Genomic DNA, 19,911 nt, shown 5'->3' with positions numbered 1-19,911 from the left:
TCGATTCACTGAATCGATATATCACCCTTGAAAATCGACATTCGATTTTTTCTGTTTTGGTATAAACCATACAATTATTTGCATTTAGTTGAATGTGCCTGAATTATAAGAGTGCTGCCGGTTAAAGAGTTAACTACTCATAAACTCGCGAGATGGCTGTATGTTTAGTATCCTTTACTCGCCTCTCTTTAATAAAAAAGTTACGTTTGTAGTCTTTGACTTTATGTATTTATAATCCGTGACGATTGATATTGCATTATTCATTTGTTGTTGTCGTTTAATGAATACTGTTATTAGCGTAATATGAGTATTTTCATGATTGATTTTCATCAGATTTTCATGTAGTGTTTGTTGCGAAATAAAAACTAATTGAGAGTAGGTAAGTAAATAAGTAAAGCGCTTCTTATTTTTTACTTTGACGCTATTATTTTCAGTTTGTTCTGTTAGTTGTGATTATCATTTAAATTTACTTTTACACAGGAATAATCAGCATTGAAATAACTAATAAGTAATATGTGGAATTCTTATTGATGGAAGTGTTCATACTTCATTCACGATTACTTTATGTCCAATTATCTATTTAACGTCAAAGCATCAAATTATTCATCTTGTTTACAGAAAAAATAGTAAAGCTCCCATTATCATTTTAAAAATAAACTATCGCTTTTACTCTAATTTTATTTTAATCAAGTAATCGCCAGGCTAGGGATGGCGATTCTTTCCGAAAAATATCAATTTTTAAAGCAATTCGTATCTTAATTAATCGATTCACATTTATTTACCAGTTATAATTCCCAATGCTTAATATTTAAACTTTTAACTCTTACCTTATTTTTTACTTTTTTGCAATCAATAAAAACATTCAGTATATAAATACTTATTTTTTTTTTATAGTTGATCTTATAGTTTGATACGGTAATAAAAATAATTGTTATTTTTGAATTCCCTGATTTTATTGATAAGATATCGTTAATTGCAATATTAATCTTGTTTTTAGTAAAATTGATACAAATTTACATTGTAAACGCAAACTTGAAAAAAAGATCGATTTTTTAAGAATCGATTTTGTAGGCCTCGATTTTTTCGTGAATCGATTCATTAGACTACGATTCGAATCGATTTAAAAATCGATCTTTTTCGTAAAGAATCGCCATCCCTAAAAGGTACCCAATTCCTTTTATTTTAAATTAAAGTAAATACTAGATATAACCCTTATTTAATTTTCTTTATTAAATGATCGATTCTGTAACATTTATAGATAAATCGAACTTAACCCAGACAAAATCATGACTGTATTTGTGTTGATTCAAATTTTATTTCTAGTTAATACGTAAGACGAACATTAATAGTAGTTCAGAATACCCGTAAAAATCTCGTATCTAACTTTTGTATGCCTCCTATATTTAGTGAGAACCTCCTTACGTTATGAGGCTATGAGTAAAACCTTTGCGTTATTGTACGTACTACGTAAACTATATAATATATCCTGGCTCATGCACAAACCATGCCGGTGCCAAAAAATGTATAAGAAGAGTACGTCATAATGTACTATGGAAGATAAACCAAGTGACATCTATGACAATTAACATTTTTCGTAAAATTGGATCATGAGTGACAAGCTTATTTCATATTTTGTTTTATTTATAATGTTATCTTTTTTCTAGTTTATCTCAAGATATGAGGGTTGTACCAATATTAAGAACAGTCTTTTAAATACAATGAAGATCAAAGTAGACCTCTTCCACACACCGTTTCTCATTATTTATGTTACCGAAGAATGCGTTAGTTTCTCTGAAGAAAATAGTTATTTAAGGTTATTAAGTTCCTTTGGCGATTTAAGGATTGCAAAAAAAAACAATACAGAAGAAAGAAAAGGACGACATTGTAAAAGTTTGAAGTTTATCCTAAGCGCGTTATACCTACAACCCTTTATGAGAGTATGTGCAAATTCTAAAGTTTTCAGGAGAAATATAAATAATTTATTCGAACTGAGTGGTAACAAGAGTGAGAGAACTTTTTTAAAATTAATACTAGAACCACCTGATAAAGAAATTATAGATTATGCCTGGTAAGATCATTTACATGTGTACTTGCATTTACAAAATTTTAGACACTAACATATTTATTCATTTGCTTTACTTGTTTCAGGAATGAAAGAGTTTCATATTTAGTATGGAGTAAGATTGAAATAGAAAATGCATTTGCATGGCTATCTACTTTAGGAGGTGCATATTCTGCATTAGGTGACTACTTTGAGCACTGTGTAAGTAAAAAAAACCTAGCTGGATGAGGGTCATCCAGACAATTCATATAATTTTGTTTTAGCATATGTGTTCTGCACAAATCACAACAAGCCAAAATCATAAAAACTATTAAGAATTATTTTCAATAGTGTAAAAAATTTAGATTGAACTTTCATTTTCAGGCTGAAGAAGCAGGCAGAATTTCTGTTAGACAGTATAGATTATCACAAATGCTTGGAGATGAAAGTCTTGCTGCTCGTAGTGAACTATATTCAGCACTGGCGTTTGCACAGAAGGGCCACTTGAAGTTATCAAGACAAATTGTTAGGAAGGTTGCAGCATTTGCTAGATCTACAAATGATAAACGTCTAAATAGGATGTGCCTGGGTGTCTGGGCTAAATTGAAGTATCTACGAAAACTAAGTCAGGATAATGTAAGGGCAAAGGTGTAAATAAATATTTTATTTTTTATTGTTATATATACATTTTTTCTCTGAATATGCATCCTGTAAGGTTATTCGATACAGTAAAATGTAACATATTCAAAACATAACAAAAAGTTTTTTAAAGCGTGACTTTAAAAATAATTCAAATAAATTTCATTTATGTTACTTTTGAAATAACTATTAAAAATCTTCATATATTTAAAGAAACATATAAAATGGGATTCTATTTCAAAATATCCATGTTTAATTGTTGCTTTTGCTATAATAGACCAGGGTAGAAGCCTTTAAAAAATAATGAAAAGTGAAAAAAAATAATAGTAGGATTAGATTAGATTAACCCATTAGAAAAGGAGGGGAATATTATAATAATTAAAGGACAAATAATTTATGGGCGATCTGAGGTTGGGAAGGGGATCGGGGTGAGGGAGGGTAAAAAACGTTTTTTCTCGATTTCCGGCAAAACTAAAAGTGTTATCGAAAAAAGTCAAATGGTAAAGTTGTAGGTAATAAAATTTTAGATCTGTTTATTTACACTTTTTTCACATAACCTCAAAATTTATGTGAAAAATTAAAAAAAAACAAGTTTTTGTTTTTTATTTAAAAAAAAAAATTATAACGAAATTTGGTGAAAACTTTCCTTTTCATGTCCCAAATACGCTGTAAGTTATTTGATTTAAAATATTTATATTTTCACCTTATTTTGAATGAATATCGAAAAAACCCCCTAATTTTCAATAAAAAATTCACCCGTCAAAATATCAGCTTTTTTCAAAGAGTTGGTATGTTTTCTGTTCGTAGAAATCTCTACTTCCCCCCCCTTTTCTAATTTGTTTCATCCTACTATTATTTTTTTTGGTTTTAAAAATTATCGACCCTGGTCTATAAGTTTAATGTAAAAGGAACGTAGGAATTAATCATCACGTTCGGACATACGTGAGCGTGGTTTAAAGATGGCGGAACTAGGAAGTTGAGGTGTTACGGAAAACTATATTTCTGAGGCCGAGAGTTCTTTAACTGACTGTCTCAAATTTAACTCATCATTGTGATATATTTGACTATGCTAATTGAATATAAAGATTACTTCAAATATAAGACAAAGAGTGCCTATCTATTACCACAAACCTTGAAATTATTTTAGTAATTAAAAGATTGTTAAAGACATATTTTTAAATATTGTTTAAATATCTTGCCTTAAATTAAGACTTAGTTGTCCATCCGTTATAGGCACGTTTTTTCGAAATCTCGATGCTTCAGTTACATTGTTTATAAATGATCGGAAATAATGAGAGAATGTAAACATTCAGAACAATGGGTGAAATACCTTGTATAGTTTATCTTCACACTGAAAATGAATATAGTATTATTATTCAGGGATAAAGATTCCTAGCTTTATAATGTGCTAGAACATCATGAAAATACGAATGTATTGGCTTGCATGGCATTTTTTTATTAATTTTAATTCAGCTGTTTAAGTGTTAATATTAATATGTTAATGTTTGTGAACCGAATGTCAAAAATTCAGACCGAGAAAAATGATAATCAAGAAGACTAGAATCGAGGCATAGCGGGCGGGCACCTGTCTATTCAAGGACATCTTGTTTCTTCCCTTTGTTTGCACACCTAGTTTATACCTTTAAATAAATATACAGTTACTCCCTCGACTGTCTCTTTACCTATGTTTTACTTAACTAATCCATAATTCAACATCATACACCTATCTTTTATAGAAGCGAGAGAAGATTTATTATGTTTAAGTTCCAATGAGAATCCATTCGACACATGAGAATTTTATGTAGAATTTCTTGAATTTGAAATGGTATTCGTACCGTCCGCCTATTAAGTGTAAAGAGGGAAATGTATTTTTTTGTTCTCCAAACCTGTATGTTTAATTAATACTTAATGTTTAAATTGCTTAACTTTTCCCAAGACATTTATAAACAACCAAGATATTTATAAAACAGATTTGTATTTAATATTTCATCTATCGAACATTTTGTTACTGATTTAAATACTAACCTTTTGCTCCTTTTGAGAAAGCAAAAGTGAAAGGCGAAATCCATATTTATGAAACCCGTTCATGCAAAGCCACGGCAAAGGTTTACGCTGCCTTGGAAAATAAATCTATTGCCCTAGATTTTATAATTGTTATATTATCAGCATAACCTACGCAATGCAAAACCCCATGATGTTAGAGAGACAGTTTCAAAAACGCGGTCGTTTGAGAAAGTGTTATTTACATTTTTATTTTTTTCACCAGTTGATTGGTGACCGTCCAAGTGGTGAGACGTGTTCGCCGTCAAGTAAGAACCAGTTCCGTGTTGTGATTAAGTTGAATTCCTAAAAAGAAAGTGGTGTGGCAATTTTTATGATAGTGGATACGAGAAAGCCTAAATATGAAAGTAAGTTTTAATATTATTATTTCTTTATCAAGAAGTGCATTGACTTATTTCGTGGCATTGAAATAAATTGGTTTTTAGCGGAGTAGAACTTGTTTCGTTAAGTAGAATAGATTAATATATTAATTAACAAATGGTTTTGGCGAAAACACCTATATTATCCCTATATATTACCTGTTATAATACTTATAAAAGTTATTTGAAAATTTATCGATTCTACTGGTACAATACCTACCGTACGTTACAAGGAAATGTAAGAACCTCTTTAAGGATCTTGGCCTAAGATTTCTACATCTGTAATTGACGATTGTTCTATGTAGGCTCTATAAATGTGTCTATCATCGGCGTTTTGGTATTAGACTTATCGTTTTTCTTTGGTTCAAAACAATTGGTTCACTGTTGGGATTCGAACACACGACTACAGTTAAGACTGAGTACGCTTAATCTAACTAGGCTGTGATACCTATTTAATTGCCGTTTAGATTATCTTACGAAATTACTAGATACCAATCATTAAATATTATGAGCAACTGAATAACCAGCGTAATTTTTAAATATTACTAGTTATTGTTTTTTTTTCCAATTTGCAACAAAATAAATCGTTTACAAAGCTGAAGCATCCTATTACTATAATACGATTTTTAAAATTTAGACAAAACCTATATCGTGCTCGCAATAGCCCTATACAAATGTCGATCTCACACTTCCAACTTGAAATTGATACTAACAACTAAATTTATATTAACCTATTTCTACTCAAACATGTTATTTATTGACTGCAGTGTAATTGAAAGGCACATTTTACGTGTTCGCGCTTATTTTCAAACTTACAATTGTAGAATTCCTAAAATTCGACTCTAAGCGTGCTAGCATTTAGAAATATGAATCCAATGCGTTTTTTTTTTACGGAAGTCCAACTTATTTCTAGTTTTCTTCCTGATGGATAACCTAGGAAGGATAAAATTAGGGTAAGATTACTTAGTTACTTTTTTCTTTTTTCACTGTGCGAATTAACATTAATTGATTAAAATTTTATTTAGGAATTCATTAGAAATTGTTGTATCGTTTACAACTCGTTAAAGGCGTTATACCTTAACAAGATCTCATCGCAGATGTAAACAACCTTAAAGGTATGTAGAAAATCGTCTTAAAACGATACAGATGAAAGGCCTAAAGAATCTTACACTGAATTTCTAAGTTAATGGTTGTTAGGTTTCCTTTTTTTTTAATTCAGTAGGTGAAGAGTTGATCGTTTTTATACAAATATACTCAATATTGAAGTGAAGAGACATTTGTATTTTTATTGCTATGAATTTTGTTGAATAATTAATTATTCAAGAGCAGTGTTGTAATGTGTATCACAATAATATAATTTCAAGTTTAGGAGTGCACTGTACTCCCGCATGTATCGTATACATACATATACTGTTATGCATGTGAGGACATCGTCGGACCCACAGCAAACTGTTACCTGCTGATGTAAAAATAATAAAAAATCATCCTTCTCAGTTTTACACTTTTATTTACATTGCAACGTATACTAGTTATTGCTTACAGTTAGCTAAACAAATTCTGTTCACAATATTCGTAGAAACATGAATAATTAAGTAACTAAAATTATTCGAATATCACATATATTTATCAAACTTAGAAAGTTGTAAATCGGCTTCCATTTAAATATTTAAGAAAAACTGGTTTAAAATGAAACAATATATTCTCGTGTGAAATCTTATATTCATTGTGGTAAGACAATGGCGAAGAAAGCGTTGCGATAGCGGCCTTTGCACGTCGCATTGCACCAGACTTGTAAATTGTAAGTTACATTTCAGGAATTTCAAAATTGTATTTTACATATGTACAAGCCTAGCTAGTATCTTTCGCCATCGCTATCTTGTATTTCTAGCGCCCAACTAAAACACCTTTTGCTTAGAGGTTCTTAATTTCATTCTCAACTCCTTACCATATACCGAGGTTTCTCTTTTCACCAGGTTGTGACTAAGGACCTTATGATTCTGTAGTTATATATCGAATATGTTTTTGCCCTAAGCAGTCTCGTCCTTGCTAAGGGCCCAGGATTTGAGACCATAAGTAAGAATTTGGTGTAAATGTAGATCTGTGTTCGAGATTTGGTTGGTTCGATACGTACATGCTTGCAAGTAAATTTACATTGCCGTATACTTGTCTATGAAAAGAAAAATCAAATTGTCTGTGTTGTGACCCGATTACATGTGTTGTTGAACCATATATAATTCGTAAATGAAGATAAACCGTATCGAGGAGTCTGTGGTAGATTTTCGCTAAATACAATCTCACATGACATATTTTCGTTAAAGTGTTAGTGTGGCCCTAACAAAAATAGTAATAAAATTTTCTTATACATAATAAGGTCAAACGTGGACGGAAATGTTTCTTCTATGCTATACTTGTTATAAATGATTTTTGGACTTTGAATGAATTATAGACGCTTACAAAAACTTAATATTAAAATTTTAATTGCGGAACCATAACTTTAATTTCTTATTATATTAGTGTGGGAATGTTTTTTTTTTGTTTTACTGTATTAAATTTGTTTATGTAATATGAACATAATAGTTGAAATAAAAACACATCCCTATTGTCGCAACTTCCTGATTTTGTATTGGTAACCTCATGAAATGCCCCTATAAAAACGAGTAGTCCAGAGGTAATTTCATAAATTGAATGTGTCATCTCTTAGAAGAGAGTCCAGTTACGACAGAAGACATTGTCTCTCGCTGACCGCGAATTCTGAAAAACAGGAGCTACGGAAATTTCACTCTTTACTAATGAGATGATGATAATCTTTTTTTTTATAGAACAGGGGCGGGCTTACCTGATGTTAAGTGATACCGCCGCCCATGGACACTCGATAACAGAGGGCTCACGAGGGCGTTGCAGGCTTACCCGTTGCTTACTAGTTGAATTGGTTCGGAAATACTTCAGTGGGCAGCTGGTTCCACAAAGTGGTGGTGCGCGGCAAAAAATTCCTTGAACTTGACTATCATATAATAGATTTGAATATAGTGTATTTTTACGATTCGTTAGATACATCTTTAAACATATTTCACTAGCTAGGTAATTGATCATCATAGATTATTTTAAAAACGCAAACTTATTAGCAAAATCACGCGAGGTTGAGTTTAATGGTAGTTTTTATAAAATGTTAAATGGCATTTATTATATGCGATATTCCCACTGCTAAAGACATGCCACTTCTATGACTTGGTTGGTTGGGGATCGCTTATTTTTATTTAAAATAACAGATATATACTCGCCTGTAAATATTTTCGAACAGACGCGATGTGACAATTAGTATCAAAAATTTACTTCCCTAGTAGTTCCTCAACCTATTTATTTGTTTGTTGTTCCTCAACTTATTTGTACCAGTTAGCCTGCAGGAAGGATTTTATTTGTACCAATAAGTACGCACAAATATATTAGTGTGCACAAGTACCTATATTACATAACTTAGTTATACGCTGTAAATCATCGTAATAAATAAAGATAAATAGAACTGTATAATAAGTATAAATACACGAATAACAATAATATACGTAATTAGTCTAGGCCATAAATTACATAAAATCTCTTCCTTTTATCAACTTTTTTAATAATTTTGAATTCGGAACTTGTATGTAATTTAAAAACTGTTTCGATTTTGCGTCATTTCACCTATTTTCAAATTAAAATATGAAATGGGTTGTTTAAGACAATAGGATTGCAGTTTGCACCTTACACAAAGTGGGTATGGAGCCGTCGGTCTCGTCTGCAAAGGCTGTTAATGCTGTTAATGCCAGAATCCATCGAAACACATTAGAAAGCCAAAAATCTTATCACCTGGTCACAAGGCACGAACAACCCAAGCCTGGCTTGAAACCAACGTTCTGACTTTATAACAGCTGAAGATATATGATATATGATCTGATTCAAACGATACGGCGACATTGACTTAAAAAATCTTGACAGTAAACAGTGGGGAAATTTCTCTTGGAAACAGTGCGCAAATCCATAGATTCTAAGAAAAAAAAAGGCCTGTACAAAAGCCGGTGGGGGCCATTCCTAATTTTTTTTGAGACTTTAATATTTTAATAAAATTACATTACTTCATTAAAAAAATGTATTTTCATTTGTAACAGAACTTATGGTTGGACTACGCCACAGTTGTGTAGAGCCACAATAAAGCTCCATCGCATAGTCCTCCTCTAGTCACGAATGAGTCACAGAGCTTATATCATATGTGTATATAAATCACGTGTTATTAAACTTAAAAAATATTAAAACGCATTTAAGGCCTTTTTTTATTAAATACATTTCATTTATTTTTATTTAAAGTTCAAAATTGATCTTCTTAGACACGAAAATACTAATGAAACAGCATTGCTGTGCCATTAGTAGTAATTAACTATACTTAGTTAACTCTGCGTATTGAATTAGACGTAATATGGCTGATATTACGTATAATTAGTAATTATTTTAAACGAACTATTAAGTTATTGGCAACGTAAAGAAGTGTTAAACGTTTAGAAAGGATTATAAGTATAATAATTTATATTGAGACCGGAAACTTCATATTTTGAAGTTAAAATTAATTGTAAATATTGTACAAGTTAAATAACACTGTTTTTCAACTTCCGTTGCTCATACATTTTATGTAACGGCTATTGTTAGTTTAAAGTCAGCGCCGAACTGGTAGGTTAAGTATTTGGTACTTATTTATCTAATAATATAATTGACATGATAATCCGATAATTATCTTAAATTAGATTCGTAAACAAGTTAAACTAACAACCGGCCTTGTTAGGGCACAGTTCATCCTCGCTGCATCTATAATTAAAATTATATGTGATAGATGTAGACGTAACCATAGACGATTTTTACGTTGAAAGATAGCTTACAAACTCCGGAAACGTTGTACTTTTTGTTCCGCTCCTAAGCCTGAATTATTCGTTGTATGAGTCATTGTACTTACAATGAACTGAGTCATATTTTAAAATTTAGTAGACATTTATACCTCGATCCAGGTCTGCGGTTACAACTTTTGACTCGTCAACTTCGTGACTTAACCGTGATAAGCTTTGCAGCGTTACGCTCCTTTATCGACTAATAGACGCATTAAATGATAAAATAACTTTCAAGGTGAAACATTTAACCTTGAAATAGAGTACACTTCGTTTCTGTTTTAGCAGCTCCTCACGACAGCATTTAATAAAAAAGCTCAAAGTGCACTGAAAACGTATCACTTTTACAAAAATTGTAAACATTGTAATTGACATGAAAAATGATTGCTGTAGAGAAAATATATGTTGTGATATATTGCAAAAAAAGAATATTTTAACCACATGCAATTTGTCTGTAACACCTTGTAATGAATATAGATTACTTTTACAGTTACATAACATCGATAAAAACAGCTGAAAGAAAGCTATAGCAGTCTCAGACGTTCGTGGAAGTGGATTGTTCACGCTCAATGGCTCGCATTGCACGCTATATCCTTAACTATGTTGGGATGCTAATTTGTTAAAAAAGATAAAAATATATTATGTCAAAAACCTGCTAAATAATTAGCACCGTTGACATTTAGATTTCTCAATAATTTAAATAGTACAAAAACTCTGCATATGGTAAATATAATATTACTCGCCTCAATTACGTTCATACGTCAAAAGGTTATTTTATGAAGTATTGTGAAATAAAATCTGACCACAATATAACTAGGAACTGCTATTGTGGTCTTTATATCAATTGATACAAGTCAATTATTATTATTCTATTATTAAGTTACCCCAGTATCAAATAACTCAAATCTTATCTAAGCTACTATATGGCGTCCCGGTTTTCATTTTCGACAAAATAATGAATGTTAATAGAGAGTTACTTTAAAAAATAGTAAAGAGAAGATTGGTACCTTCTGGGAGTGGTTTGACCTAAAATACCAAAACTTTTGTTTTAATCATGGATCTATGTAAACATTCGATATTATATTTGAACTGTATCAAACATCAATTTTTTTTTGTAATGAAGTGTTACTTTACGGCTATTATTGACTAAGCCTGTTACTTTTATGACCTTCCTTTCAACTAAATTGCGGAATTATAACGCGACTCAATCACACACTCACTCATTGCTAATTCTACAATCAACTTTAATTCCGGCCTGTTATGTTTTTAAGGTTATATCTTAGGTTAACATAATAACGCTTATATAAATTAAAACTAAGAATAATCCAGTGGATCTAAAAATCTAATTGAGTCATATCCTCAGTGTGCGTCCGTTTTTTTGATAATTTTTATTTTATGGACAGGTGACAGGTGTTCTGTCTGAAACATGTAGTAGATTTTTCGAAGGCATGCCGATTACCTCACAATATGCTTCACATAGAAAGAAAATCCATTGGGCGGTAACCCATAGACTTCAGAATAGAGTCGTTGTCGCACGCTTACGCCACTAAACTATCACTGTTCAGTTTATATAAATTGTTAAAGACAAAACTGAAAGTCTTAGTTATTTATAAACTTATCAGCTATTTATGAATAACCTACATAACATAATACCTACTTATAATTGCTCGTTGTTTCCGCGATCTTGTTCCGCTGTCTAAATTCCACGTGATATAAACAGCTTATCCAACATTTATGTCCATTATTTTGTTGTTATTAACCTTCTGAGGTATTTTGAAATATTTCCCACGATTATAACGTCGTTTCGCTTTCACTCATTTGCTAATGCCGTGTTTAGTACACCCATTACCACAGAATGCATAATACTTAGTAGTAGATGCTTAGTTATCAATGTGTTTAGTAGAAAAAGAAGCAACCAAAAGAACTGTTATATTCCACTGAATATCTATAAGCTAAGCCTCAAACTATACTGAGATCCTACTAAGATATTAAATAAAGACTGCATTTTTTACTATTGCACCTCATGAGTTTTACGTCTAAATATTGCTAGCTATATAGTATAGACTATATAATATAAACTAGATGACAATTATATGAATGTTTAATTTTTGATACTTCCATTGGGCATTAACCTTCAATACTTACCATTACACGGTTATTGAATGGAATGAAATTAACGTTATTAGAGTATATGATGCGTTAAAAATCATTCATTAACTTCATCAAAGAGGCTATAGTATTAAGTATGATATATTGTCAACACTGTTTATATATAAGTTATATTAGTTGAAACATAGAAATTATCGGTTTCTAATGTCGGCAATTTGCATTTGTTTCGCAATTGGTACCTTTCTTCTCAAGAAACTTGCATTACAATTTTCTCTGTGGTAAGTATATAATTTTGTCTATTCTGTAATCATATACTTGCAGCTAATCTGTAAAATGAATATCTCTAATATAATATTATTTCGCGCTTTTTCGTCCCTGCTTGGCTTAATCAATACCTGGTAATGCACAGACCATATGAGTCTTTAGAGCAATTGAGGTTCAAACTAATGGCAGAACAACGGTCCATGTCTTTGTACCAAAATACTGTCAAAAGGGCAATCTACTAAACTGGTTTTACTCAACTAAACAGTTCGAAAGTTATAAGAGCTTATTACATATTTATGCATTTACAAATATTTCATTTATAGCATTGTATCCTCCATACTTATATTCCAAGAATATTTCAGGAATATATATATATATTATAAGAAGTCATTTGAAACAGAAAAAACCATTTAAATCCTATTTTAGGATCAATAAAAAATGCAGAATGTAACTTGAGAACAAGCTTTCATTTGTAACTTTCACTTGTGATGTATAGGTGGATTAATTATTTAAGAAATTATAATCAATAAATTTATTCATAGTTATAAGTATTAAAATAATAGTTACATGATTTTATAATGCTTACCTACTTACATATTCGAAAAATTAAACGTGAATTACGTTAAAATAAAATTTATTATTAGCCAGTGGGAGCAGTATTGGCGTAGAGGCTCGCGCATGTAGTAAGTTCGAATCCCGGCAGTGCACATATGGGCCATGGCATTTATCACTCGTCAATACAGTTCAGTAAAACATCGTTTGGAAACCGGCTCTAAACTCATAAAAGTCGCCAGCTTTTGTCAGGCACAGAATCACGGATCAGCACAGATAACACAAATGATCACGTAAGAGATACAGAAATCTTTTTGATTAACAGTGATAATATGACATTTAAACTCATGTCAAATCAAAGACAATAATTTACGTGGTCTTCCCTTTTAATAAGGGTTACAAAATTAATTAGTAGTTTTAAGTATATAAAAATTTAAAAAATATTCGCTTCGTCATTTCCTTGTTAATTATCATATAACCATGACATATGTAAAGACTAGTTTTATCTAATTTACCATAAATTATATTAATTATCGTTTTTGATACACATGCGTCAAAGCATCCCACACAATATAGTTTGCTATGAGATACAAGAATCTTCTTTTCGTTATTTGTGACCACTTAAACAGGTTTTTTGATACATTTAACATGTTTTAAATGTTAATGAAAACGGAGCTTAGGATTCCTTCAAGAATATATATCAAAAATACCACACAAAAAACTGCGTGCCACGCTAATTAATTTTATTTCTATATTTTTAAGCAAGCGACGCAATAGAATTTTATTTTTTTTGGAATTAAAGTTAAACAATTTGTTTTGGAAATCCGATGTACTAAGACTTACGTTAGACGTAAGGAATAGGTTAAATAAGAAATGTATATTATTAGGGCAGTAGGTATGCGAGGAAACAGCAGTTAATATAAGTACGTATCGCCGTAACATGTATTATATTTTATCCTTGTGTTTACACAATATATATATGTCGCAGCCAATTAGCTTAATAATCTTTTCAATTAACAGCCTAGCCTTTTAACTAAATAGCGCCCTTTAACAAGTGAACTGAAAGATACTCAGCCGTGGCGTTGGCGTAACAATATTTAATAAACTGGCTGGCTACTGCTTAGGCTATTTGTACGATAGAGTCACCAAAATAAAACAGATGAAACATCTGACATAAAAATACTTCTTTAAAAATTGAATTACTTGAGTCAGCCACAACTAAATTCACATTATTATTGTCTCTGCGCTCTTCTAATGCACTTATTGGTTTTAATTAAACTTTGGTTAACGCTGTCAAAGTTGTGGTTTACCGATGTCATATTGACAGTTTGAAGAGTTTCGTTTCGAGTTTGAGAGTGGCAGAAAATGAAACTAAATTTAAATTATCAGTCAACAGGCCAGGATAGTAATAAAACGTCGTCGAACCATGTCATTTGCCTAGCTGTTTGATCAACTGGCTGAATTTCTTACAGGCCGCTAGTTAAACGGTAACTGTTAAGTTAAAAAGCTGTTGAATTGAACGGCTTTTTAAGCTAGTTGGCTGCGACATATCTAACACCTAAGAACCTAAGAACATGACAACAGATAAATGGGTAGATAGATAGGTCTACGTCACTCTCACAAATTTAGTTTAAAAAATAATGATGATTTAAAGATAAAATAGATTAGATTATTAGGTGACCATTGAACCTAATGTCTGTAATTACATACCTTTGAACTTAATATATCGGTCGGGGTCGTTTTCACTTTTATAAGCGATTCTCACCACGAAAGCGGCATTTCACGCATACAAATTATATATTGGGAATATAGCATTCATGACGTATTCTTTGTCATCAAACTATAATGTAGAGGACATTATAGTTTGATTTCTATTAAACATGTGTAATAACATAATACAGATATGATTACTAAATAGTAATTATTTAGATATAACAAGGTCAGTGCGGAAAAGTTTACAAAAACCCTTATTCATAATTAATTTAAATGAGGGGGTCACACAGTCGTGGTCAAGTCAGGTTGTATACGTCCGTCCCTGTTAATTACGCACACTCAAGAAAGTTTCTATTCTTCTTCTGTCTAATTGAAGGTTTTAGTATTTATTGAAACCATAAATCTTGTTTTGAATGTACATCACGTACCGGCCGACCGCTTGCCAAACACCAATTGTTATTGAAGTGTGGCAACACCGTCTGGCGGCAAAATTACTCACGTCCGATACAATACTGATAATGTATGCGTAGCATTATTTATTTCACATAGCTTTTCGTTTTGCTTTCCTGAATGTTATCTATTTTTTCCAGCACTAATGTTAAGTCTTAAACTGCCAAAATGCACGAATCTAAAACTTTCCTAAAATTCTATGAGTATATTTTTTAGTAGTATTTTTATTATTATTTATTAGCGTGGGTCCTAGGTTCCTAGGGCAGCTGGTTTTACATAGTGGTGGTGCGCGATGTAAAAGGACGTCGAGGCTGATGATGCTTCGACGACCGATGAAAGTCAGTCGAAGGTATTAATCCGAACACTGTCTATAGTAAATGCGGTAAAAGATTCAGAATGACTCTACTTCACAACGCAAAGCTAAGCGATCAAGCCGCTGAAGATTTCGTGCAGCCATTTTTAGATTCCTTGCGGCACCTTTAATACATTTTATCAGTGCCGGATTAATATCAAACAATTTCTTTAAATATAGTTTTCCAAACAAAGTTATGATGTTATCGAGTAATAGTTAAAATATTACCGATGCCCTTCCGCCCGTTAAGTTACGTTATTAACACTATACTAAAACAAGGACCATGTGATGTCACCGAATAGCTGTTATGTCCCTTGTCAAAGTAATAACAATAAATGATAGTTTGTGATACGTTGCGTTTGCAAATGTGCATGACATTATAACGTTTGACTTTCTACAATAGTATGCAATCGGAAGGAACGATCGCGCTTAGTAAAATGTCTATATTGATGTAAATGATATTAGGGAAAATGTAAACATACTTTATAATACTAAGTTGTATGCATGAGGCGTCTTTCTAAAGGCTTAAAAAAACCCATAAACTATACATACACTTATATATGTTTGTATATATATATATATAGGTATACAATTATTAAAGATAAATACCAACTGAGTTCAAAATACTAATGAAGTTCATGTAAACATAAGTCTGTAATGAAGTTTCTACAGATAATTAACGGTAATTCAAGCCGGGGTTAAGGATTCACGTAGATGTTAATCGTGGTTTGGTTTTTAAGACTGAATAGTAATGCTGAGTTGAACATGGTGAAACCAGAGATCGTGGAATATTTTAGCATTTGTTGGGCTCATGTCGATGACTTCTCTTAATGCACACGCAATTGGCATTGTTTCTCGTTTATTTTTTAATTGCGAGCTGTCCCGGTGTCGAATGACTACATTTATTTTCTTTAAAAAATAATACGTATGTACGTTTGCGATAATGACATTCTAAATAATAATTCATTTAAACTATTAAAATCTTTCCTCAAACAATTAGTAATATATATTACTAATTATATATAATATTTTTTTCTATATCATGAATATATAATATAGAAAATGTATCATATAGTTATATAAGTGAAACCTATTTTGGATACATCTAATGTGTTTATTTTATGTTTTATTTTTAACTTTATTTTTATTGTAAAGATGTATCTGTTTTGTTTCCAAATAAATAAATATATTCATGATATAGAAAAAAATCTAATTTAGATAGTCATTTCTAATAAAATCGGTCAAATCTTCAATAATTTGTTTAATTACCTCAGATACATTTGAATGCAATACGATTCTCAAGATTATGTACCATGAGAAATCAACTTACGAAATCGCGAAAGTAAATATTCAGAATTAGGTTTTTTACATAATCTTAAATACCGTGTAAATTGGGTCGCATTAATGCCTAGTTGCGGATTAAGGTTTATTAAGTAAGCTATTGCCTCAAAACTTAAAATATATGTTTATTAATTATATGATAATTAGGCTAAAACGATGTGCTTCAGCTTGTCTTCATGTACATTCTGTAGATAATTATTAATGTCATCAATAATGAAGCCTTTTGATCGTGGCAAGTCGTGAGAAGATGTGACAAAAACTCACTAAACAATAATATAAACATAATACGTATTCTTTTATTTGTTTAGCTTACTAGAAGGCTAAATAAATTACGCAATTTACGAAATACTTTTTTAACGTAATGTTATTCTTGTTTACAGATAATATGGTCTGGATTGGCAGTACTTTTCATCCTGATCGTAGAAGTGAGGGGGCATGGTAGACTAATAGAACCTCCTTCACGCGCCTCTGCATGGCGATTCGGCTTCGACACACCACACAATTACAATGACCACGAACTCTATTGCGGCGGTTTCACCAGACAATGGAACAGAAACAACGGTAAATGCGGAGTTTGTGGTGACGCTTGGGATGCGCCTAAACCACGCGCTCACGAACTAGGAGGGCGCTTTGGACAAGGTGTCATTGTCCGCAAATATGCTCCTAGAGACGTCATCATTATTAAAATTGAATTAACTGCAAGTCATAACGGATTCTTTGAGTTTCGCGTTTGCGAAGACCCTCGAGGTGAACAAGATTGCTTGGACAAACATGTACTTTTACTCGACGGGAGAGATGACTCAAAGTACTACCCCAGAGAAGGTAATAAAATTTACGAAATGAAGTACCAGTTGCCAGATGGCTTGGAATGTTCACATTGCATTCTGCAATGGAGGTATATTGCTGGTAACAATTGGGGTACATGTGCAAATGGTACAGGAGCAGTTGGGTGTGGTCCTCAAGAAGAATTCAGGGCATGTGCAGATATTGCTATCGGCGATAAATTCACCACAACGACGAAGCGACCAAGGCCCACTTATGTGCCACCCAGCAGACGCCCCACTACGCCAATCCCAGAAGAAACATCTGGAAGTGCTTGGTACGGCGTCGTTGTCGCAATTATCACGCTGCTCATCGCTCTCGTATTGCTGGCGGGAGTCTACTTGTACTTCTATGGAGGTGGTTTGAGAATAAAGAGCTTGTTGAAATCTAAAGCTGCCCCTCCCGCACCTGTTCCACCTCCAAGACACAAAAAGTTGTCGTTATCTAGAGAAAATCCGCCGATTATCTCATCGCCTAAATTAATATCGGAGTCAGGATTTGAAACTGTGGACTTACGGAAGTAATAGAGTCTGATTTGCAAAAACCACTGCCGTTACTAGTGATAAGCGAACATTTTTTATGGATCGTTGAAATTTTTCAAAATTGTACTCATTTTTGAAGCCAATTAATTATAACCTTTTTGTTATAAAATATAAATAGATTTTTGGTTTTTTAAAGCGGTACCAGATTTAGTGTTCGCTAATATTATGTTAAGCTATGTAAAAACATTGTGATTGATTTGTTTAGTGATTACATATTTTTAAAACTTTCGCGCCAATATTTAAACATTTACCTATTTATTCGTAGATGGGTGTGTTTGGTTCTTAATACGCAAATGAAAATATTGTATACATAAAAATAATGTATAAAGACAGTTCTTATTTATTTATTTCTAAGCATAAGTTATTTAGTTCGAAAGTTTTAATTTTATGTAAGTGAGTGTTCGAATGAATTATTTTAGCTTAAGTTGGACCTGTTTTTAGTATTTATGAAAATAAACGAAAGATTTATGTAGTTGTATTATTTAAAAACTTTTATTTTTAGATGTTTTTATGTAGCATATTTGAAGAAAATATGTTTAATGTTTAAAGAACATTCTTCTTCTTTCTAACTAATATAGACCCTTGTGGGACGCCGATGTTACTGGTATTTCTGAGCTTTGAGCGCTACCTATTTTGACTGTCTGGATATTTCTCTTCTGTTTGATAGTTAATATTTGAATAATTTTAGTGCAGTCTTTTATTCCTATGCGATCTAATTTTTATAAGCAATAAGTTGTGGGTTACGGTATCAAACGCTTTCTTCAAATCCATAAAGACACCCAGCACCTTTTTGTTATATCAATATTTTCCTTCAAATATCATTGATAAAGTGCTGCTTTTTGATCTAAAACCGTATTGGCGTTTAAAAATAAAATTGTTAGTTTGTATTTTTGAGATTGAAGGTAGAATGGATATTGGTCTGTAATTAAAATAACACACATTATTGATTTATTCTAAAAGTAATATAAAATCATTATACCTAAATATGTTCGAATTTTGAACAAAACTAGGAAACCTCAAATAGTAAGGAATGACCACAATTAACTAGCTATTTCGCTAGAAGTACCTTCCTATAGACTATTTATTTATTTAATTATCACAGAATTTAACAAAATTATAGGTAAATGATGCAAATTCACGCATATTTTGTGCATTAGGTTTATGCTTAAATTCTTATTGTGGTGAGAAATAAAAATACTATTATATAAATAATATGTGCTAATGTAAATTTTAGACAATTTATTGCTGATATTAGTAGCTAGAATTGTAAAACTTGCAACGTATGTCCAGACTATATATTTTCAGTCTATATATTAACACTCATAAATTTGAAACGATATGTGAGTGTCTTATGATTTCTTTAAAATATCCATTGTACAGTGTGGCATTTTTATGGCTTTTTTTAATGGCAATAGTTATAACTTTATGCCAGTTTCAAGTAAAAGCTAGGGAAACTAAACGCGAGAAAAAAAGAAACACATCAAAAAACCAAAGGGATAAGCAAGTTAAAAGCATAATATTTACATAAATATAAAATCATAATATTATGAAAGAAGATAATACATTATAATACTATAAAGGAAAGAAAAGAAACAAGTAAAAGGCAGGAGATTCTGATGAGTCGGAAACGGAACATGTATTTTTATGGCTTTTATTTGTGCCAACTTGTAGTGTGACGTTACATAAAAAAATTAAATTGATATGTCAATGTCACTTTTCTCGACTGTCATTTTTGATAAGCCCAAATGTCAATTGTCTTTAATAA

The 19,911-nt window shown here is 31.5% G+C and overlaps 2 protein-coding genes across 2 annotated transcripts; both read left to right on the top strand.

Annotated features, from left to right (window-relative positions):
- The first annotated feature begins 1,642 nt into the window (after positions 1-1,642).
- On the top strand, positions 1,643-4,361 carry LOC110993216. The gene is made up of 3 exons (XM_022259375.2): positions 1,643-2,068; positions 2,149-2,263; positions 2,426-4,361. Exons 1-3 carry the CDS (start codon positions 1,719-1,721, stop codon positions 2,693-2,695), a joined length of 735 nt encoding a protein of 244 aa, XP_022115067.2. The 5' UTR covers positions 1,643-1,718; the 3' UTR covers positions 2,696-4,361.
- A 565-nt stretch (positions 4,362-4,926) lies between these two features.
- On the top strand, positions 4,927-18,539 carry LOC110993339. Its single transcript, XM_022259554.2, has 2 exons — positions 4,927-5,088; positions 17,163-18,539. Exons 1-2 carry the CDS (start codon positions 5,083-5,085, stop codon positions 18,126-18,128), a joined length of 972 nt encoding a protein of 323 aa, XP_022115246.1. The 5' UTR covers positions 4,927-5,082; the 3' UTR covers positions 18,129-18,539.
- Positions 18,540-19,911: the final 1,372 nt, after the last annotated feature.

Source organism: Pieris rapae, chromosome 3 (assembly GCF_905147795.1).
Source record: "Pieris rapae chromosome 3, ilPieRapa1.1, whole genome shotgun sequence".
Taxonomy (NCBI): Eukaryota; Metazoa; Arthropoda; class Insecta; order Lepidoptera; family Pieridae; genus Pieris; species Pieris rapae.
The sequence above is the reverse complement of the archived record's forward strand: the minus strand, read 5'-3'. Positions and strand labels throughout refer to the sequence as shown.